Genomic DNA, 23,188 nt, shown 5'->3' on the forward strand with positions numbered 1-23,188 from the left:
ATGTCATCCCCATCATTGTGAAGTCACTGACATCGCCTGTGATGTCACGAATGTCACTGTGACATCATTGCTGCCCATTATTGTCACCAGTCCCTTGTGATGTCACCAATGTCCCCGATGATGTCACTTGTGTCTCTGTAAGGTCAACCCTGTGCTTGTGAAGTCACCAATTTTCCTGTGACATCACGGCTGTCCCTTTATTGTCAACAGTCCCTTGTGATGATGTCACTGGCCTCCAGTGATGTCACCCATCTCCCTGTGATGTCACCACTGTCCCCTGTGTTGGCAACAATGAACCCGATGATGTCACTGGTGTCACTGTGATGTCACCACTGTCCTTGTGAAGTCACTGAAGTCCCCTGTGATGTCACCAATGTCCCTGTGACATCACTGCTGTCCCTTTGTTGTCATCAGTCACCTGTGATGTCTCTGGTCCCCAGTGATGTCATCAACATCCCTGTGATGGCACCACTATTGTCTGTGATGTCATCAGTGTCCTAGATGATGTCACTGTTGTCTCTGTGATGTCACCCCTGTTGTTGTTATGTCAGTGATGTCCCCTGAGACATCACGGCTGTCCCTTTGTTTGCAACAGTCCCCTGTGATGTCACTGGTCCACAATGACATCACTGCTTTCTCTGTGATGTCACCAATGTCTTCTGTTATGTCACCATTGTACCCGATGATGTCACTGGTGTCTCTGCGATGTAATCCTGGTCCTCTGCGACTTCACCAATGTTCCTGTAACATCACGGCTGTGTCTTTGTTGTCACCAGTCAACAGTGATGTCACTGGTTCCCAGTGATGTCACTACTGTCCCTGTGGTGTCATCACTGTCCCCTGCGGTGTCTCCATGTTTCGATGATGTCACTGATTTCCCTGTGACATCAGGGCTTTTCTTTGTTGTCACCAGTCCCCTGTGATGTTACTGGTCCCCAATGATGTCATCCATGTCCCCGTGATGTCACCTCTGTCACCTGTGATGTCGCCATTGTTCTTGATGATATCACTGGTGTCACTGTGATGTCACCCCTGTCCTTGTGAAATCACCGATGTCCCCTGTGATGCCACTGATTTTGCTGGGATACCACGCCTGTCCCTTTGTTTTCAACAGTTTCCTGTGACATCACTGCTACCCAATGATGTCACCCCTGTCCCTGTGATGTCACCACTGTCCCCTGTGACATCACCAATATCCCCAATGATGTCACTGAGTCTCTTTGATGTCAACCATGTACTTTTGTTGTCACTAATGTCCCATGTGATGTCACCGATGTCCCTGTGACATCTCAGCTGTCTCTTTGTTTTCACCAATCTCCTGTGATGACACTCGTCCCCAGTGATGCCACCAATGTCCCTTTCATTAGCATTAGGGTTAAGCTTAGGCTTAGGCTTAGGTTTGGTTAGGATTGGGGGTTAGGGTGTAGTGTTAGGGTTTAGGGTTTAGGGTTAGGGTTAGGGTTAGGGGTCAGGGTTCAGGGTTTAGGGTTTGGGTTTGGGTTAGGGTTGTTAGGGTTGGGGGTTAGGGTTTAGGGTTAGGTTTAGGCTAATGTTTAGGCTTAAGTTTTAGGGTTAGGGATAGGAGTAAGGGTTAGGTTAGGGTTAGGTTTTAGGTAACTTTTTGGTTAGAGTAAGGGATAGGGTTGTGGTTAGGGTTTAGGGTTTAGCATTAGGTTCAGCTTTAGATTTATTTTTAAGGTTAAGTCTATGGGTTCAGGGCTAAGATACCTCCCTCCAAAAGTGCACACACAGAAAGCTCTTGCTCTTTTGTAGTGCTGAGAGAGGTGCACAAATGGCACTGGATAGATGGTGAGTCACAGTTAATGTGAGGTGCTGAGATTTAAGGTTAAGGTTACAGATAGGGTTAAGTTTAGGGTTAAGATTAAGTTAAGGTTAGGGTTTAGGGAACTTTTGGCTTACATTAAGGGATAGTTTTCCGGTAGGGGTTAGGGTTTAGGGTTAGGTTTAGGTTTAGAGGGGTTTTTTTTAAGTTTAGGTCTAGGGTTCAGTACAGATGAAGATACCTCCCAGACCAAGGTGCCCGCACACAAAACTCTTGCTCTTTGTGCAGTGCCGAGAGTGGCGCAGCAACTGCACTGGAGAGACGCAGACTCAGGGCTTTCTCTCCTGGGTGGAGGGGCAGTCGTTCTCTTGTAGGAGTGCTGGGCTGAAATGGCCGTCTCACAGTGTGACATATTTGCTTGTTCTAACGAAAAAAGGAACTGAGTATTGAATGTTTTCCTTCTCCCTCTTCCCCACTTTGTGGAAGGGATGTTGAATGGGCAGGTTGGCCTTGCCCTGAGTGATTGAGCAACACTAAAGAACTGGTCAGGGACTCAGATTCCAGACTGATGGCTCTCCAAGTCTGTAGGGAGGTATGAGGAGGTTTTTCTTTATTTTCTTATCTTTTCCCTCTGCTGGGAAACATATTTCTGACTCACACATGTATTGACAATGTCTGAGGGATAAATCCAGATCAAATCTATTCCCTGGATTGGACATGGAGACGTGAGCCTCTCAAGTGAAGACATCTCCATCCCCTGTGTCCAAAGGAAGCTGTGTGTCCATAAACCACGGGATCCAGGTGCGGGTGTGCTCTTCTCTGTGCCCACACCAATGCTCTCCTGGTTGCACAGGCTCACAGGGGCAGAGGCCCCGCTGTGCTCAGGGCTCTGGGGGTGTGCAATGCTCAGGTGCTTCTGCTCCCGGGGAGAACAAACATGGATTTCTCTCCCTGACTGCACCTCTGCCTCCCACAGTCCCTCCCTGAACGGGGCTGAGCCACCCAGTGACAGCCCTGGAGATACAAAGGCGTAGCTGGGGAAACATGAACGGTCTTTGGGGCTCCACGGTGAGAGAAAGGGGAGACGTCTGCAGCCTGAGCTCAGCTGAGACATCCACCAGACCCTCATTCCTTCGGATTCATACTGTTTTACTGCCTCTCCTTTCTTTCCTTGGATTTTCTTTCCAAACCTAAATCCCAGTCAAAAGTAATTTTTAGCCCTGGCTGGACCCAGAAAGGCCTATACCATTGGAGCGTTAAAATACCATGTGAGGTCACAGGGTCACACCTGTTCCTGCATCAAAATTGTCATCAGTTGGCAGATAGAGGTTTCTCATATTGTTAAAGTTTTAGAAAAAAAAGAACTCTGCATATTCCCATGTCGGTTGGGTTTGATGTCCCCATATAAGCCCCGTGCAGCAGGTTTTTGTTAAAACTCCAGGAGACAGAGAGATGCTCTTGGGGGACATTTCACCTGACCATTCTCCTTGGATGAGGCAGAAACATCCCCTTTCTCTTCCCCTTCTCAGTGTGTGGGGCCAAAATCGCCCTTGTCAGGGAGCCCCTGCAGGTTCTGCCCCTCCGGTGATCCAACAGCGGCCCCTGCTGACCGGGATTGGAATTGTGCCAAAAAGCGAGGAATCCCAGACTGTTTCCTTTTTTTTGAGGGGGATTTTGGTACAGGATTACTCCATGATCCTTGAGGTCCCCTCCATTTGGAATATTGGGTGTGATTCTGTGAAGTTCCACAGGGCTGTGTGTGAGGAGAGAGCAGGGGTTGAGCAAAGCATAGCCCTTGAGCACTGTGAGGACACAGCACAGGATCCAGATACAGAAGGGAATGGCTGACCCTGGAAGAAGGGTGGGTCACAATGTGGACAAAATATGCCTAGGAGGGAGGAGCACTGGAGTGCTGCTGAGAGGGGCAGGACAGGGCGTGTTCTGGGCACAGGGCAGGACACAGGCTGTGTGGATCAGGCGTGCAGCAGTGATGGGCAGAGCTGCTTTGGGGAAGGCAGGAGGATGATTGCTTCCTTCAGCCCCCAGGGGACTCTGAACAAAAGGGGGTGATTTTCAACACTTCCCAATGGGTTCAGGGCAGAGTGTAACACCTGGGAGGTGCTGAAATGCTTTAGGCATCAGAGCCATCCACCTGGAACCACAAACCACACAAAACCCGGGCTTGGGGTGGTGTCAGACAGGGGAAAAAGGAGATGTGGGATGGAGCCACATGGGTGGGAAAATTCTTGTCTAGTAAATCCTCAGTAATGGGAATGTGGAAGGGGCACGGGGCTGAGCTCTCTCCAGAGCCACAGCTGGGCAGGGCATTCATTTCTTGATCCTCACAGATGGCAGATGGTGGATCTGGGATCCCCACGGTGTCTCAGGGTGTGCAGCACCTGGGGGAGCTGCAGGCTCTCAGCCTGTGCCTTTCTCCTCCCAGGCAGCTGGTCCAGCTCCCAGGCAGGCACAGCCACCAATGGTGAAGGATTCCCTCCTCACACACTCAGTGACCCTCAGCATCAGGGCCAAGGCTGCCCAGCTGCCACCACCAGGACATGAGGAGGTTCATCAGCTGGGATCTCACTGGGCTGGAATGGCATATCCTGCTCACTGCTTCCTCTCCCCATCACACCTTCTCTGGTCTCTTCTCTTTTTCTAAGAGCCCATGTCAGCCAGTTGGGCAGATTTGCATGAGCTGGCTGGTTCCACATTCATCTAAAGGATCAAGATGGGAGCTGGGGGAGGAGTTCAGTGTCTGGGCTGGTCCCTGCACAGGACACCAAGAATCATGAGCTCTACATTTCTCTAACAGACAGCAACCCCTCGACTAAGACAATATTCCCTGTCAGAGGCAAGTGATAACTTGTGAGCCCTTTCTACTCTTCTTTCCTCCTGGATATGTTTTGTCCACATTGTGACCCACCCTTCTTCCAGGGTCAGCCATTCCCCTCTGGATCTGAATCCTGCGCTGTGTCCTCACCTTGCTCCTCTTGTTGTCCACACCCATCAACACCCTCGTCCTGGAGAGATGGGGCCACTGAACCCTGGGAGAGCCCAGCCTGGAGACATCCCCATACCCATCAATTCCCTCTGATGCTTTCCCTGCCCTGCACTCCCTGCTGTCCCCGTGTTTCTGCCCCCTCCCCTGAGTGGGACCAACCCCACCCCCAGCTCCCCTTTGGGCTCAGCCCGCTCAGGGCAGTGCTCAAGGGCTGTGCTACCACTGCCCTGCTCTGCTTTGCTCAACCCCTGCTCTCTGCTCACACACAGCCCTGGGGAACTTCACAGAGTCACCCCCGGTATCCCGAGTTGGAAGGGACCCACCAGGAACATCGAGTCCAACTCCTGAGCCTTCCCTGGACCATCCCCCAGAGTCACACCACGTGCCCAGGAGTATCGTCCAAACGCTTCTTGTACTTGCACCAAGCCAGCGGTGCTGAACCCCCACTCTGCACCTCCTGCTCCCAGACAGCAGCATCTCCAGCCTCTGGGTAAAGGAGAGGGGATGCAGCCACCTCCTAAGTTATCCCAAACAGGGCATTCCTGTCAAACCTTGATGTCTGCCTCACCCCTCTGGGAGGATCTGTGGGCATGTGCTGGGAATTCCTGGAGGCGCTGCCATTCCTGGAGGAGCTGCATTTCTGCTCTTCCTCCCCCTGTCCTGGATTTAGCTCTCCTGAAGGAAACATTTGCTTGGAAAGGCCTCAAAACACCCCCAGGTCCTTCTCCAAGAAATACTCCAGCTCCCAGTTTTGTGAAATCCTCTGGTGCAGGCAGGGAAGGTGTCCACACAAGTTCTCTGAGAGGGGCAGAGGTAAATGGGAAGAACCTGGAAGATCTCTGGGCTGTAAACAAAACATGAATTTGCACCTCTTTTTGTTTAACGAAACACAAGCGTTTGGTTAAGGAATATGAGTTAGGAGGAAGACCAAACTCCTCCATATAAGCAATTGTAAATCCGAAATTACAAAGCTCCAAGTATGGAGAGGAAGTATAGAGAAAGGAAAAATAACAACCCTTTATTAAAGGATATATGTGTGTTGGTAGAACAACGATAGAGCACAAAACCAACCAAATAATCCTGCACCAAAAATCCCCCTCAAACAAAAGGACACAGTCCGGTACTCCTCGCTTTTTGGCGCAATGCCAATCCCGGTCAGCAGGGGCCGCTGTTGGATCACCGGAGGGGCAGAGCCTGCAGGGGCTCCCTGACAAGGGCGATTTTCGCCCCACGCACCGAGAAGGGCAAGAGAAAGGGGATGTTTCTGCCTCATCCAAGGAGAAGGGTCAGGTGAAATGTCTCCCAAGAGCATCTCTCTGTCTCCTGGAGTTTTAACCAAAACCTGCTGCACAGGGCTCATGTGGGGACATCAAACCCAGCCCACATGGGAATATGCAGAGCTCCTTTTTTCTAAAACTTAAAGGCAAACCTTTATCTGCCAACTGATGACAATTTTGATGCAGGAACAGATGTGACGCTGTCACCTCACAGGGTATTTTAATGATCCAATGGCATGGGCCTTTCTGCTAAAAATTACTATTACCCCTAAACTCAAACCTAATGCCAAACCTAAACCCCTAACAACAACCCTGTCCTTTACCCTAACCCAAACCTTACCTAAATTCTATCCTAATCTAACCCTAATGCTAAACGTTACCATAAATCCTGGACTCTAACACTAACCCTAACCCTGACTCACCATCTACCCAGTGCAGTGGGAGTGCCTCTCATGGCACTATATAAAGAGGAAGAGCTTTCTGTGTGAGAACATTTGGTCAGGGAGTTTTCTTCATCCTTATGGAATTTTGGCTGTCAGACAGCAGTTTCAGCTCAGCGTCCCTACAAGAGAACGACTGGCATTGCACCCAGGAAAGAAAGCCCTGAGCCTCTGTCTCTCCAGTGCAGTTGTTGTGTCATGCTCGGCACTACACAAAGCGCAAGAGCTTTCTGTGCGTGCACCTTTGGACTGGGAGGTATCTTAGCACTGAACCCTAAACCTAACCTTAAAAATAAATCTAAATCTGAATCTAACCCTGAACACTAAACCTTAAATGTACCCCTATCCCTTACTCTAACCAAAACATTAAATAAACCCTAACCTAACCCTAACCCCTAACCCTAAACTTAAAACCTAAGCCTAAACCTAAACCTAAGCCTAAACCTAAACCTTAATCCCCTAACCATAACACTAACCCTTAAACCAAACCCTAAACCCTAACCCTAAACCCTAACCCTAACCCTAATGCTAATGAAAGGGACATTGGTAACATCCTTGGGCACCAGTGACGTAACAGGGGATTGGTGAAAACAAAGAGACAGCTGTGATGTCACAGGGAGATTGATGACAACTGATGGGACATCAGTGACATCACAAGTACATGGTTGACATCAAAGAGACATAAGTGACATCATTGAGGATATTGGTGACATCACGGGGACAGTGGTAACATCCCAGGGACATGGGTGACATCCCTGGGTACCAGAGACATCACAGAGGACTGTAGAAAACAAGGGAACAGGTGTGGTATCACAGGGAAATCAGTGACATCACAGGGGACAAGAGTGATATCACAAGGACAGGGCGACATCACAGGGACATGGGTGACATTGGGGACCAGTGACATCACAGGGACTGATGACAACAAAGAGACAGCCATGATATAACAGGGACATTGGTGACATCACAGGGGTCTGGGGACATCACAAGAATATTGGTTACATCACGGGGACAAGGTGCCACTGCTGGGCACAGCGATGATACCACAGGGACAGCAGTGACATCTTTGGGGACCAGTGACATCACAGGGGGCTCGTTAAAACAAGAGGACAACCATGATGTTGCAGGGACATCAGTGACATCAAAGGAGTCTGGTGACATCACAGGGACCTGGGTGACATCGCTGAGGACCAGTGACATCACAGGGTACTGGTGAAAACAAAGGGACAGCTGTTATGTCACAGGAATGTCGGTGAAGTCGCAGAGGACCGGGGTAACATTGCAGAGACACCAGTGACATCACCAGGTACAATGGTGACATAACAGAAGACATTGGTGACATCACAGGGAAAACAGTGATGTCATTGTGGATCAGTGACATCACAGGGGACTGTTGAAAACAAAGGGACAGCCATGATGTCTCAGGGGACATCACTGACATAACAACAACAGGGGTGACATCACAGAGACAACAGTGACATCATCTAGGACACTGGTGACATCACAGACAACAGTGGTGCCATCACAGGGATGTCGATGACATCACTGGGGACCAGAGGCATCACAGGGGAGTGTTGAAAACAAAGGGACAACCCTGATGTCACAGAGACATCGGTGACTTTACAGGGACAGGGTTGACATTACAGAGACAGCAGTGACTTGATCGGGGACATTGCTGGCATCACAGGGACAGTGGGGATGTCACAGGGAGATGGGTGACATCATGAGGAAAGCGGTAACATCATTGGGGACCAGTGACACCACAGGTGACTGGTGACAAGAAAGGGATGGCTGTGACGTCACAGGGACATTGGTGACCTCACAGGGACATCAGTGTCACCGCTGGGGACAGTGGTGGAATCACAGAGACAGCAGTGACATCATTAAAGACCAGTGACACCACAGGTGACTGGTGACAATGAAAGGATAACTGTGATGTCAGAGACATAACAGTGATGTCACAGGGGTCTGGTGACATCAGAGGGACATCGGTGACATCACAGGGACAAAGTGCCACTACTGGGGAGAGTGGTGACATCACAGAGACACCAGTAACATCACTCAGGACCAGTGACATCACAGGGGACACTGGTGACATCACAGGGACATCGGTGAAATCATTGGGGAACAGTGAAATTACAGGGGAACAGTGAAAACAAGGGGACAGCAGTGATGTCACAGGGACATAATGACATCACAGGGACAGAGATGAAATCACAGAGACAGCAGTGACATCACTGAGGACCAGTGACATCACTGGGGACTGGTGAAAACAAAGGGACAGCCATGATGTCACAGGGACATTGGTGAAGTCAAAGGCATCTGGTGACATGACAGGGACATCAGTGATATCACGGGCACATGGTGCCACCACTGGGGACAGTGGTGACATCACAGAGGCACCAGTGACATTATCAGTGACCCTGGTGACATCAGAGGGGATAATGGTGACATCGCAGGGGGCAGTAGTGACATCAGAGAGACAATAGGGACATCATTGGGGACCAGTGACATAAGAGTGACAACAGAGGGACACCAGTGATGTCACAGGGACACTGGTGACAACAAAGGGGTCTGGTGACATCACAGCGACATCGATCACATCACAGGGAAATGGTGGCACTGCTGGGGACAGTGGTGAAATCACAACAACAGCAGTGACAATAATGGGGACTAGTGACATCAGAGGAGAATGACAACAAAGGAAAGCCCTGATGGCACAAGGAAATCAGTGACATCATGGGGACATGGAGCCACCACTGGGGACAGTGGTGACATCACAGAAGCAGCAATGACATCCTTCAAAACCAGTGACATAACAGGGGACTGGCGACAACAATGGGAAAGCCATGATGTCACAGGGACATTGGTGACATCACAGGGGACATTGGTGACTGCACAAGGCCAGGGGTGACATCACATAGACACCAGTGACATAATTGGTGACACTGGTGACATCACAGGGACAACAGTGACATCAACGGGTTCATTGGTGACTTCACAAAGACAAGGTTTATAATACATAGAGAGTAGTGACATCATCAGGGACAGAGGTGACATCACACAGGCATGGGTGATATCACTGGGGACCAGTGACATCCCAGGGGACTGGTGACAAGAAAGGGACAGCTGCGATGTCACAGGGACATTGTTGACATCAAAGGGGTCTGGTGACATCAAAGGGACACTGGTGATATCACGGGGACATGGTGCCACCAGTGGGGACAGTGGTGACATCACAGAGACATCAGTGACATCATCAAGGACCAGTGAAATCACAGGGGACTGTTGACAACAAAGGGACAGCCATGATGTCATGGGGACATTGGTGACATCATAGGAGACTTTAGTGACTTCAAAAGGACAGGGGTGACATCACAGTGACACTAGTGACAACGTCAGGGACATCGGTGACATCAGAGGGGACAGGGGTGACATCACAGGGAGATGGGTGACATCATTGGGACAAGTGACATCACAGGGGACTGCTGACAACAAAGGGACATCTGTGATGTCACAGGGACATCACTGCCATCGGTGACATGACAAGGACGAGGATATGGTGCCACAGCTCAGCACAGTGGTGACATCACAGAGACAGCAGGACATCATTGGGGACATTGTTGACATCACAGGGGACAGTGATGACACCACAGAAACACCAGTGATATTAACGGGGACATCTGTGACATCACAGGGGAATTTGATGACTTCACAAGGCCAGGGGTGACATCACAGAGACACCAGTGATATTATTGGTGTCACTGGTGACATCACAGGGGATAGTGGTGACATCACAGATACATTGGTGACATCATTTGGGACCAGTGGTATCACAGGGGACTGTTGACAACAAAGGGACAACCCTAATGTCACAGGGACATCGGTGTCTTCACAAGGACAGGGTTGACACCATAGAGACACCAGTGACAGCATCGCGGACATTGCTGATGTCACAGGAGACAGTGGTGACCTCACAGGGACAGAGGTTACATCATTGGGGAACAGTGACATCACAGGGGACTGATAACAACAAAGGGACAGCAGTGATGTCACAGGCACATTAGTGACATCACGGGGACCTGGTGTCACTGCTGGGGACAGTGGTGAGGAGACAGCAGTGACATCATTGGGGATATTTTTGACATCACAGGGGACAGTGATGACACCACAGAGACACCAGTGACATCAATGGGGACATCGGTGACATCACAGAGAACATTAGTGACTTCACAAAGGCAGGGGTGAAATCACAGAGACACCCGTGACATCATCAGGGACACTGGTGACATCACAGGGACATCAGTGACATCACTGGAAACATTGGTGGCTTCACAAGGACATGAGTGACAATATGTAGACAGCAATGACATCACCAGGTACATTGGTGACACGACAGGGGACAGTGGTGACATCACACAGACATCGGTGATATCACTGGGGACCAGTGACATCCCAGGGGACTGGTGACAAGAAAGGGACAGCTGCAATGTCACAGGGACATTGCTGACATCAAAGGGGTCTGGTGACATCAAAGGGATATCAGTGACCTCACAGGGATATGGTGCCACTGCTGGGGACAGTGGTGACATTACACAGACAGCAATGGTATCATTGGGGACCAGAAATAGCACTTGAGACTGGTGACAACAGACAGAAAGCCACAATGTCACAGGGACATTGGTGACATCACAGGGGACAGTGGTGACATTACAGGGACAGCAGTGACATCATTGTGGACCAGTGACATCACAGAAGACTGGTGACAACAAAGGGGTAGCTGTGATCTCCCAAGGACATCAGTGACATCATTGGGGACATCGGTGACTTCACAAGGACAGGGACAACATTGCGGGGACACCAGTGACATCATCAGTAACACTATGGACATCACAGCGATAGCAGTGACATCATTGGGGACCACTTTGTGACCACAAAGGGACAGCCGTGATGTCACATGGCTATTGGTGACATCACAGGGGACGGGGGTTGAAAACACAGGGGACAGAGGTCACATCACAAGGACATTGGTGACATTATTGGGGACATCTGTGACTTCACATGGACAAGGGTGAAATCACAGAGACAGCAGTGACGACATCAGTGACACTGGTGACATCACAGGGACATCCATGACATCACTGGAGACCAGTGACCTCACAGGGGAAGAGTGACAACAAAGGGATAGCTGTGATATCACAGTGACATCGATGACATCATTGGAGACATTGGTGACTTCACAAGGACAAGGGTGACATTACAGAGACAGCAGTGACATCATCGGAGACATTGCTGACATCACAGGGGAGAGTAGTGACATCACAGGTGACATTGGTGACTTCACAAGGACATCAGTGACATCACAGAGAGACCAGTGACATCACCGGGATCATTGGTGACATCAAGGTGGTCTGGTGACATCACAGGGAAAACAGTGACATCACAGAGAGACTAGTGGCATCACCCGGGACATTGGTGACATCACAGGGGACAGTGGTGACATCACAGGGATAGCAGTGGCATCACTGAGGACCAGTGACATCACAGGGGAACTGTGACAACAAAGGGACAGCCGTGATATAACGGGGACATCGGTGACATCAGTGGGGACATTGGTGACTTCACAAGGACAAGGGTGACATCACAGAGACACCAGTGACATAATTGGTGTCACTGGTGAAATCACAGTGACATCGGTGACATCATTGAGGACCAATGGCATTACGGGGGACTGGGGACAACAAAGGGACAGCCGTGATGTCACAGGGACATCGGTGACATGACAGAGGTCTGGTGAAAACACAGAGACACCAGTGACATCACAGGAACATGGTGGTACTGCTGGGGAGAGAGGTGACATCACAGAGACAGCAGTGATATCATTGGGGGTCAGTGACATCAGAGGGCACTAGTGACAACAAAGTGGTAGCTGTGATGTCACATGGACATCAGTGACATCAGAGGGGACAGCAGTGACTTCACAATGACAGGAATGACATCACAGAGACACCAGTGACATCACAGTAGACAGCGGTGACATCATAGGGACAGTTGTGACATCATTGAGGACACAGGGACCACCCTGGGGACAGCAGTGACATCACAGAAAACAGTGGTGACACCCATGAGGACAGCAGTGACATCACATGAGACCACTGACATCACAGGTCGTTGGTGACATCACAGAGACAGCAGTGACATCATTGGGGACAGTGGTGACATCAGAGGAGACAGTGGTGACATCACAGGGACATGGGTGATATCACTGGGTACCAGTGAAATCACGAGGGACTGTCGAAAACAAAGGGACAGGCGTGGTATCACAGGGAAATCAGTGACATCACAGGGGACATCGGTGATTTCACAAAGACAGGGGTGACATCAAAGGGACATGGCTGACATCATTGGGGACCAGCACGAAGCCCCTGACACCCACCAGGATCTTGCTGTGGACGGTGTCCTGTGGCATCTCTGGGGAGAGCCGGGGAGGATCAGGACCCCCAAAACCTCCCAGAGACCACCCAGGACCTCACAAACCCCATCCTGGTCTCCCCCAGCCCACCCAGGACCCTCTGAAACCCCTTCCCAGCCCCTCCGGGATCCCACAAAGCCCCTCCCATCCTCCTTAGAACCCTCCACCCCCCCTCCCATCACCCCCGCGACACTCCTGAACCCTTCTCAGTCCCTTCCCAGTTCCCCCCCACGAACTTCCCCAAACCCCTCCAAGCCCCCCACAGCCTCCCTCCCATCCCACTCAGGCTCCCCCAAACTCCCTCTCAGTTGCCCCCAGGACTCCCCACAGCCCCTCTCAGCCCTCCCAGGACACCCCAACCTCCTCCTCAGTCTCCCTATTGCCTCTTAAAGTGCCTTCCAGTGTCCCCAGTGCATCTTCAGACCCCCGACCCCCCTGCCAGTGTCCCCCCATGCTGGGGGGGCCGGGCCGTACCCCAGTGCCGGCTGAGGGGGTGCTCCAGGCTGACGTGCTCCACCTGGCAGGTGTAGGTGACCCCGCACCGGGGGGGGATTTCCAGCATCACCAGCACCTGGTAGGTCCAGTCCCCGTTGGGGACCACGTCGGTGGCCACCACGTGCTCCGGCAGCTCCTGCCCATCCTGGAACCACCTCACCTGCACCGGCGCAGGGTAGAAATCCATCACGGAGCAGAGCAGGCGGCCAGGGCCGGGCTGGGAGCTTGGCGGCACCAGCGAGATGGACACGCTGGGGGGCAGAGGGAGAGACGGGGGAGACACTGGGCTGAGCTGGGGGGGGGACTGGGAGAGACGGGGGAGACACTGGGCTGAGCTGGGGGACGTTGGGAGAGAGGGGAGAGGGTTTGTAGGGCATTGGTAGGCGTTTGGGTGGCAGTGGGAGGGACTGGTAATGGACTGGGGTAGAAGGCGATGGGCTGGGGGGTCACTGGGGAGGGAGGTGGGAGATGTGGGAGAGAACTGAGAACGACTGGGAATGGAGTGAGAGGGTCTGGGAATGACTGGGAGGGACTGGGAACGCACTGGGAAGGACCCGAGCGAGACTGGGAGGCGGAGTCCTGGAGAGGGAACTCTGCGCTGTGGATCTGCCAAGCAACTGATGAGTCATGGCAGAGACGCGCTCTGATTGGCTGAGGGGAGGGAGAGCGGTGGCAGCAGCGGGGTGGAGATGAGGGGGGGCACTGGGAGAGACTGGGGTGCATTGGGGGCAGTGGGAAGAAGTGGAATTGACAAGAATGGATTTGGGGCACTGGAAGAGACCTGGATGGACTGGGGGGCACTGGGAGAGACTGGGATGGACTGGGAGGCACTGGGAGAGACTGGGATGGACTGGGAGGAACTGGGATGGGGCAAAAGGCCATGGGGATGGGCACAGGGAGGGCTGAGAGGTCTGGGGTGATTCCCAGGGAGGGTTTCAGGGGCTCCAGGGTCATTCCCAGGGCGGGGAATTGCCAAGGGGACCCGCTCTGCCCTGCACTCACCTCTGCGGTTCCCAAGGAACGGAGTGAACACCTCGTAGTTTTTCCGGCAGAACCAGTCCACTGCAGCCCGTCTGTGCTCCAGCACGTCCTGTTGGCTGTTCCAGTGCCTGACCTGGATCTCTCCATACGGGATGTGCCCCACAAAGAGCCCCACATCGCTGTCGAAGTGCACGTACTGCTGCCGGTTGTAGATGTGCCTCTCCAGGTACCTCACCCGCTCGGTGCCATTGATGAAGTGACACTCGCTGGTAGAGAACTCCTGGAACACCCCTGTGTGTGCAGACACGGGTCAGGGGGTGCCCCCCCCATCATCCTCCCGCCCCCCCCCTTAGCAGGTTGGGAGCTCAGGGAACCACCGCGGATCCCCCCTTTCCCACCCTCCTCTGCCCCACGACCACCGCAGCACCGGCTCTTGGCTGGGCGGGGAACCCCCCCAATCAGCCCCCCGGGGATGGACAGGGGGGTTGGGGACCCCAGTGCGGATCTGACGCCCCCCAGAGCCCCAGGGAACCGCTGCAGGGCTCCAGTGATGGGGGACACAGAGGAACCCCCATGGCACCTCTCTTCCTGCTCTCTCACCTCCCTTTTCCCCCTCTCCCACCCCTTTCCCATCGTCCCTCCAATCCCCAGACCCCCCGGCGCTCAGTTTGGGGCTCCCACCCCCCTCCCACTAATTTCGGGGGTTCCAACCCCCCTCGCACTCACTTTTAGAGCTTCCACCCCTTCTTTTCTCTCCTCTTTCCCCCTTCCCGCCCCCCCCGCTCACCCGAGAGCTCCTCGCCCGCAACCGGGGGTGCTCCCAGCACCACCAGTACCACCAGTACGGCCCCAGCTCCCCGCACACGCTCCATCTCCAGCGCCAGGCAGGTGCTGATGCCCCAAAATCAGCCGGGCGGGGCCGTTTTGGGCTGTTTTGGCCGCGCTCTGATTGGCTGAGGGTAAAGTTGGGGCCCGTTTTTCGTCGCGTCCTCCCGGCAACTGATGAGTCATCAGAGAGACGTGCTCTGATTAGCCGAGGGCTTCAAGAGCGCTTCCTGATTGGCTGAGGCCGTTCAAGGCGCTATAGCCCCAGGTGTGGGGGGTTCTAGGGGGTCCGTGGGGTGCGGGGGAGGTGGGAACCCAGTGGTACGCAAAAACGTGCATCCAGAGGTCCCGCAGCTCTTCTGAACCCAAAAACGGCGATCCAGGTGTCCCGGAGCTCCGATATGCCCCCCAAACGAGTCGATTGGCTGATCTCGGTGGGGGCTCAGTTTGGACCGGGTCTGCCCGGCAACTGATGACACGTCAGAAGCGCTGGTTCCCATTGGCTGCTGCTGGGGCTGACCCTGCCCGCAGCTTGGGGTCACCAGGGTGGGTTTTTGGGGGGTCCCGGATTTCGGGGATTGGAGTTTCAGGTGACCTGAATACGGGGAAGTGAGCTTCTGAGTAGCCCTGAGTGCCAATCACCTTCCGTTCCCTGGATTTTGTGGGTCTGGGAGTGCCTAACCCCCTCCCCCATCCCCGTTCCCAGGATATTAGGGCTCTGGATGTGACCAAACCACCTTTCTCCAGGCTTTTTTGGGTCTTGGAGTAGCCAAATCCCCAGTTTCAAGTATTTTTTCAGCCCCCTCATTGTCCTCCAATAAGCAGGACTGCAGAGAACTGGGAAGCTTTACTGGGAGCATTGGGAGCAGGGGGCTGGTGTGAGAACAAAAGCAGGGCCGGGGGGACACACGACCCCCCAAACTCCGGGCGGGGATGGATTAGGGGGTCCCGGCTGGGCCCGAGGCCACGGGGAGGGGCTGCGGCCGCCACCAGCTCAGGAGATCTGTGGATGAGAGAAAAGGGTGTGAGAGAAGGGTGGGGCGCTCTGGGGAAGAGGGGGACACGACCCCCAGGGACCCCCCTTTACCTTCTCCCGCAGGTAGAAGCCGAGCCCCAGCGTCAGGAAAACGAAACCCAAAATGAAGCCCCCGACCCCTACCAGGATCTTGCTGCGGAGAGTGTCCTGTGGCATCTCTGGGGGGAGCCGGGGGGGTCAGGACCCCCAAAACATCTGAGAGACCACCCAGGACCTCACAAACCCTGTCCTGGTCTCCCCCAGCCCACACAGCACTCCCTGAAACCTCCTGCCTGTCCCTTCCCAGCCCCTCGGGGATCCACAAAGTCTCTCCCATCCCCTTTGGGACCCTCCAACCCCCTCCCATCACCCCCAGGACATCCCCTGAACCTCTCCCAGTCCCTTCCCAGCCCACCTAGAACTTCCCCAACCCCATCCCGGTCACCCCAAGCCCCTCCCCAACCTCCCTCCCATCCCTCCCAGGCTCCCCCAAACTCCCTCCCAGTCTCCCCCACGACTCCCCACAGCCCCTCTCAGCCCTCCCAGGACCCCCCAACCTCCTCCTCAGCCTCTCCATTGCCCCCCAAAGTGCCTCCCAGTGTCCCCAGTGCTCCCCCAGACCCCTGGCCCCCCTGCCAGTGTCCCCCCATGCTGGGGGGGCCGGGCCGTACCCCAGTGCCGGCTGAGGGGGTGCTCCAGGCTGACGTGCTCCACCTGGCAGGTGTAGGTGACCCCGCGCCGGGGGGAGATTTCCAGTATCACCAGCACCTGGTAGGTCCAGTCCCCGTTGGGGACCACGTCGGTGGCCACCACGTGCTCCGGCAGCTCCTGCCCATCCTGGAACCACCTCACCTGCACCGGGCAGGGTAGAAATCCATCACGGAGCAGAGCAGGGGCTGGGGCCGGGCTGGGAGCTCGACGGCACCAGCGAGATGGACACGTTGGGGCACTGGGAGAGACGGGAGAGACACTGGGTTGATCTGGGGGGGTTCACTGAGAGAGAGGGCGGAGGGCTTGTAGGACATTTGTAGGGGTTTGGGTGGCAGTGGGACGGACTGGGATTACACTGGGAGGAACTGGGAGTAGACTGAGGCAGAAGGGGATAGGCTGGGAGGGTCACTGGGGAGAGAGTTAGGAGACGGGGGAGTGAACTGAGAACTACTGGGAGTGGAGTGAGAGGGACTGTGAAGGACTGGGAATGACTGGGATGGACTGGGAAGGACCCGAGAGGGACTGGGAGGCTGAGTCCTGGAGAGGGAACTCTGCACTGCGGATCTGCCCAGCTACTGATGAGTCATCAGAGAGACGCGCTCTGATTGGCTGAAGGGAAAGCGGTGGCACCAGAGGGGTGGAAAAGTGGGGGGCACTGGGAGAGACTGGGATGGACTGGGGGACACTGGGAAAAACTGGGATGGATCGAATGGAATGGGGGCACTGGGAGAGACTGGGATGGATTGGGGGCACTGGGAGGGGCACAAGGCCACGGGGATGGGCACAGGGAGGGCTGAGGGGTCTGGGGGATTCCCAGGGAGGGTTTGAGGGGCTCCAGGGTCGTTCTCGGGACAGGGGAATTCCCGAGGGGACCCGCTCTGCCCCACGCTCACCTCTACGGTTCCAAGGAACAGGGTGGACACCTCGTAGTTGTGCCGGCAGACCGTGTCCACCTCAGCCCGTTGGTACTCCAGCCATTCCTGTTGGCTGTTCCAGTGCCTGGCCACCTTCTCCCCATACGGGGTGTCCCCCACATAGACCCCCACATCGCTGTCGAAGTGGACGAACTGCTGCCGGTTGTAGATGAGCCTCTCCACGAACCTCACCCGCTCGGTGCCGTTGATGAAGTGACACTCAGACTTTGCTAGAAACTGGAACACCCCTGTGTGTGCAGGACACGGGTCAGGAGGTGCCCCGTCCCCATTCCCCCCATCATCCTCTATCCCCCCACAGCAGGTTGGGAGCTCAGGGGGCCACCCTGGACCCCCTTTCCCACCCCCCTCTGCCCCACGGCCGCCGCAGCACCGGCTCTTGGCTGGGGGGGAACCCCCCCATCAGCCCCCCAGGGATGGACAGAGGGGTTGGGGACTTCCCAGTGCGAATCTGACCCTACCCCAGAGCCCCAGGGAACCGCTGCAGGGCTTTAGTGATGGGGGACACAGAGGGACCCCCACGGCACCCCTCTTCCTGCTCTCCCACCCCTCTTTTCCCCCTCTCCCACCCCTTTCCCACTGTCCCCCCAATCCCCAGACCCCCACCTTGCTCAGTTTGGGGTTCCCACCCCCCTCCCACTAATTCCGGGGGTTCCAACCCCCTCGCACTCACTTTTGGGGCTCCCACCCCTCTTTTCTCTCCTCTTTCCTCCCTTCCCGCCCCCCCCGCTCACCCGAGAGCTCCTCGCCCGTAGCCGGGGGGACTCCCAGCACCACCAGTACCACCAGTACGGCCCCAGCTTCCCGCCCACGTTCCATCCCCAGCGCCGGGCAGGGGCTGACACCGCAATACCAGCCGGGTGGGGCCGTTTTGAGGCTGTTTTGGAGACGCTCTGATTGGCTGAGCGCAAAGTTGGGGGCCTGTTTTGCATCGCGTCTTCCCGGCAACTGATGAGTCATCAGTGAGGCCGCTCTGATCAGCCACAGTCCGCGTCGGTGCTCTATGATTGGCTGAGGACTTTTGGGGGAGCAGCATCCCCGAGGGTGGGGGATTCTGGGGGGTCCTTAGGGTGCGGGGAAGTGGGAGCTCAGGGTAACCCACAAATGGGCGTCCAGGGGTCCCGCAGCTTTCCTGATCCCGAAAACGGCGATCCGGCTGACCCAGAGCTCCGACGTGTTCCCAAAACCGAGTGGAGGGCGTTCTCTGATTGGCTGATCTCGGTGAAGGCTCAGTTTGGGCCGGGTCTGCCCAGCAACTAAGGACGCAAATGTGCTCCCATTGGCTGCTACTGCTTGGGCTGACTCTGCCCGTGGCTTGGGGGATCCAAGGTGGGTTTTCGGGAGTCCCGAATTGCTGGGGCTGCGGTTTGTTTTGCCCTGGATACGTGGGATTTTGGGGGCCTGACGTTGTCCAAACCCCCCATTCCCAGCATTTTCGGACCTTCCCCCCCCCAATATCTCCCAGTAGGCAGGACTGCAGAGAACTGGGAAGCTTTACTGGGAGCACTGGGAGAAGCAGGCGGCTGGTGTGAGAGCAAAATCAGGGTCGGGGAGACACACGATCCCCCCAAACTCCGGGCGGGGATGGACTGGGGGGTCCCGGCTGGACCCGAGGCCACGGGGAGGGGCTGCAGCCACCGCCAGTTCAGGAGCTCTGTGGAGGGAGAAAAGGGGGTGACAGCAGCCTAGGGGGGCAGGGGGGGAACACACGGTCTGGGGAAGGGGGACACGATCCCCAGGGACCCTCCTTTACCTTCTCCCACAGGTAGAAGCCGAGCCCCAGCGCCAGGAAGACGAAGCCCAACACGAAGCCCCCGACCCCCACCAGGATCTTGCTGTGGACGGTGTCCTGTGGCATCTCTGGGGGGAGCCGGGTGGGTCAGGACCACCCAAAACCTCCCAGAGACCACCCGGGACCCCCCAAAACCCCGTCCTGGTCTCCCCCAGCCCACCCAGCACCCCCTGAAACCTCCTGCCAGTCCCTTCCCAGCCCCTTGGGGATCTCACAAAGCCCCTCCCATCCCCTTTAGGACCCTCCAACCCCCCTCCCATCACCCCCAGGACAACCCATAACACCTCCCAGTCCCTTTCCAACCCCACAGCACTTCTCTAACCCACTCCCAGTCACTCCAAGCCTTTCCTCCGCCTCCCTCCCATCCAACCCAGGCTCCCCAAACTCCCTCCCAGTTACCCCAAGGACTCCCCAAAGCCCCTCTCAGCCCTCCAAGGACCCCGACACCTCCTCCTCAGCCTCTCCATTGCCTCCCAAAGTGCCTCCCAGTGTCCCCAGTGCTCCCCCAGACCCCTGCCCCCCCTACCAGTGTCCCCCCATGCTGGGGGGGCCGGACCGTACCCCAGTGCCGGCTGAGGGGGTGCTCCAGGCTGACGTGCTCCACCTGGCAGGTGTAGGTGACCCCACGCTGGGGAGGGATTTCCAGCATCACCAGCACCTGGTAGGTCCAGTCCCCGTTGGGGACCACGTCGGTGGCCACCACGTGCTCCGGCAGCTCCTGCCCATCCTGGAACCACCTCACCTGCACCGGGCAGGATAGAAATCCATCACGGAGCAGAGCAGGCGGCCGGGGCCGGACTGGGAGCTTGGCGGCACCAGCGAGATGGACACGCTGGGGGCACTGGGAGAGATGGGGAGACACTGGGCTGAGCTGGGGAGACACTGTGAGAGCTGAGCTGAGGGACACTGGGATTGGAGGCAGGAGAGGGTTGTGTAGGGCATTGGTAAGCGTTTGGATGGCAGTGGGATGGGACTGGGATGGGATGGGATAGAGATGGGATGGGATGGGATGGGATGGGATGGCGCATGGGAGGCGGGATGCGGCATGGGTTCAGGATGGGATGGGATGGGATGGGATGGGATGGGATGGGATGGGATGGGATGGGATGGGATGGGGTGGGGGTCACTGGGGAGAGAGTTGGGAGATCTGGGAGAGAACTGAGAATGACTGGGAATGGAGTGAGAGGGTCTGGGAATGACTGGGAGGGACTGGGAACGCACTGGGAAGGACCCGAGCGGGCCTGGGCGGCTGAGTCCTGCAGAGGGAACTCTGCTCTGTGGATCTGCCAAGCAACTGATGAGTCATCGGAGAGTTGCGTTCTGATTGGCTGAGGGGTGGCAGCAGCGGGGTGGAAATGCGAGGGTGCACTGGGAGAGACTGGTGTGCATTGAGGGGCAGTGGGAAAAAGTGGAATGGAAAAGAATGGATTTGGGGCACTGGAAGAGACCTGGATGGACTGGGGGACACTGGGAGAGACTGGGATGGATTCGGGGGCACTGGGAGGGGGCACAAGGCCACGAGGATGGGCACAGGGAGGGCTGAGGCGTCAGGGGTGATTCCCAGGGAGGGTTTCAGGGGCTCCAGGGTCATTCTCGGGGCAGGAAAATTCCCGAGGGGACCCGCTCTGCCCCGTGCTCACCTCTACGGTTCACACTGAACGGGGTGGACACCCTGTAGTTGTGCCGGCAGTACCTGTCCACCGCAGCCCGCAGGTACTCCAGCGTTTCCTGTTTACTGTTCCAGTATCTGGCCTGGAACTCCCCAAACGGGGTGTCCCCCACAAAGATCCCCACATCGCTGTCGAAGTGGGCGAACTGCTGCCGGTTGTAGATGTGCCTCACCACCAACCTCACCCGCTCGGTGCCGTTGATGAAGTGACACTCGGACTTTTTCAACTTCTGGAACGCCCCTGTGTGTGCAGGACACGGGTCAGGAGGTGCCCCGTCCCCCCCCCCATCATTCCCCAGCCCGTGCCAGCAGGTTTGCAGCTCAGGGGGCTACCCCGGACTCCCCTTTCCCACCCCTCTCTGCCCCACGGCCACAGCAGTACCGGCTCTTAGCTGGGGGGGAACCCCCCCATCACCCCCCGGGGATGGACAGGGGGTTGGGGACCCCCAGTGCGGATCCGAACCCCCCACTCTCCGCCGAGCCCCAGGGAACCTCTGCAGGGCTTTAGTGATGGGGGACACCGAGGGACCCCCATGACACCCCTCTTCCTGCTTTCCCACCCTCCTTTTCCCCCTCTCCCACCGTCCCCACAATCCTCAGACCCTCCCACGCTCAGTTTGGGGCTCCCACTCCCCTCCCACTAATTCCGAGGGTTCCAACCCCCCTCGTACTCACTTTTGGGGTTCCCATCCCCTCTTTTCTCTCCCTATTCCCGCCGCCCCCACCCCTACCCCTGCTCACCCGAGAGCTCTTCGCCCGCAGCCGGGGGGGCTCCCAGCACCACCAGTACTACCAGTACCAGCAGTACGGCCCCAGTTCTCCGCACACGCTCCATCCCCAGCGCCGGGCAGGGGTTGACAGCCCAAAAACAGCCGGGCAGGGCTTTTTTGGGGGTTTTGGACGCGCTCTGATTGGCTGAGAGCAAAGTTGGGGACCCGTCTAGCGGATTGTCTTCCCAGCAACTGATGAGTCATCAGCATCGCACACTCTGATTGGTCCGCAAGGCCGCTTTATGATTGGCTGAGGCCACTCGGGCGCTGCAGCCCCGGGGGTTGGGGTTTCTCAGGGCTCCGTGGGGTGCAGGGAAAGTGGGAGCTCAGGGGAACCCAAAAATGGGCGTCCAGGGGTCCCGCAGCTCTGCTCAACCCCAAAACTGCGATCCGGCTGCCCCGGAGCTCCGATAGGTTCCCAAAATCGAGTGGAGGGTGTTCTCTGATTGGCTGAGCTCGGTGAAAGCTCAGTTTTAGCCGGATCTGCCCGGAACTGATGACGCATCAGCTTCGCTCGCTCCCATTGGCTGCTGCTGCTGCTGGCCCTGCCCGTGGCCTGCGGGGTCCAAGGTGGGTTTTGGGGTGTCCCGGATTCCTGGCGTTTGGCTTTGTGGTGCCCTGGATACGTGGGATTTTAGGGGGGCTGACGTTGCCCAAGCCCGCCTGTTCCCAGGATTTTCGGAGCCACCCTCCACTGCCCCCAATGAGCAGGACTGGGGAGAACTGGGAAGCTTTACTGGGAGCAGCAGGCAGCTGGTGTGAGAACAAAAGCAGGGCCAGGGGGACACATGACCCCCCCCCAAACTGCGGGTGGGGATGGACTGGGGGGTCCCTGCTGGGCCCGAGGCCATGGGGAGGGGCTGTGGCCGCCAGCGGCTCAGGAGCTCTGTGGGCAGAGAAAAGGGGGTGACAGCGGGCTGGGGGGGCAGGGGGGACACCGGGATACACCCAGAGCTGGACTAGACCTAGCAGGACCAGAACTGGGGCAACTGGGATCGTACTGGGAGCAGCTAGGCCCCTAC

The 23,188-nt window shown here is 56.1% G+C and overlaps 1 protein-coding gene and 2 pseudogenes across 1 annotated transcript; all 3 read right to left on the minus strand.

Moving 5' to 3' along the window:
• Positions 1 to 12,904: 12,904 nt before the first annotated feature.
• Positions 12,905 to 15,324, minus strand: LOC126646215 (class II histocompatibility antigen, B-L beta chain-like; the record flags this gene model as incomplete). The annotated part of the gene is made up of 4 exons (XM_050327416.1): positions 15,240 to 15,324; positions 14,474 to 14,743; positions 13,451 to 13,753; positions 12,905 to 12,975 (listed from the first exon to the last, which is right to left on the minus strand). Coding segments are annotated over exons 1-4 (729 nt in total), but the record flags the coding sequence as incomplete, so codon positions are not given.
• Positions 15,325 to 15,757: 433 nt separating this feature from the next.
• On the minus strand, positions 15,758 to 18,754 carry LOC126646213 (class II histocompatibility antigen, B-L beta chain-like; annotated as a pseudogene).
• A 675-nt stretch (positions 18,755 to 19,429) lies between these two features.
• LOC126646214 (class II histocompatibility antigen, B-L beta chain-like) lies at positions 19,430 to 22,231 on the minus strand (annotated as a pseudogene).
• Positions 22,232 to 23,188: the final 957 nt, after the last annotated feature.

This window comes from Myiozetetes cayanensis, unplaced genomic scaffold (assembly GCF_022539395.1).
Source record: "Myiozetetes cayanensis isolate MyiCay16 unplaced genomic scaffold, myiCay2020 scf330, whole genome shotgun sequence".
Classification (NCBI taxonomy): domain Eukaryota; kingdom Metazoa; phylum Chordata; class Aves; order Passeriformes; family Tyrannidae; genus Myiozetetes; species Myiozetetes cayanensis.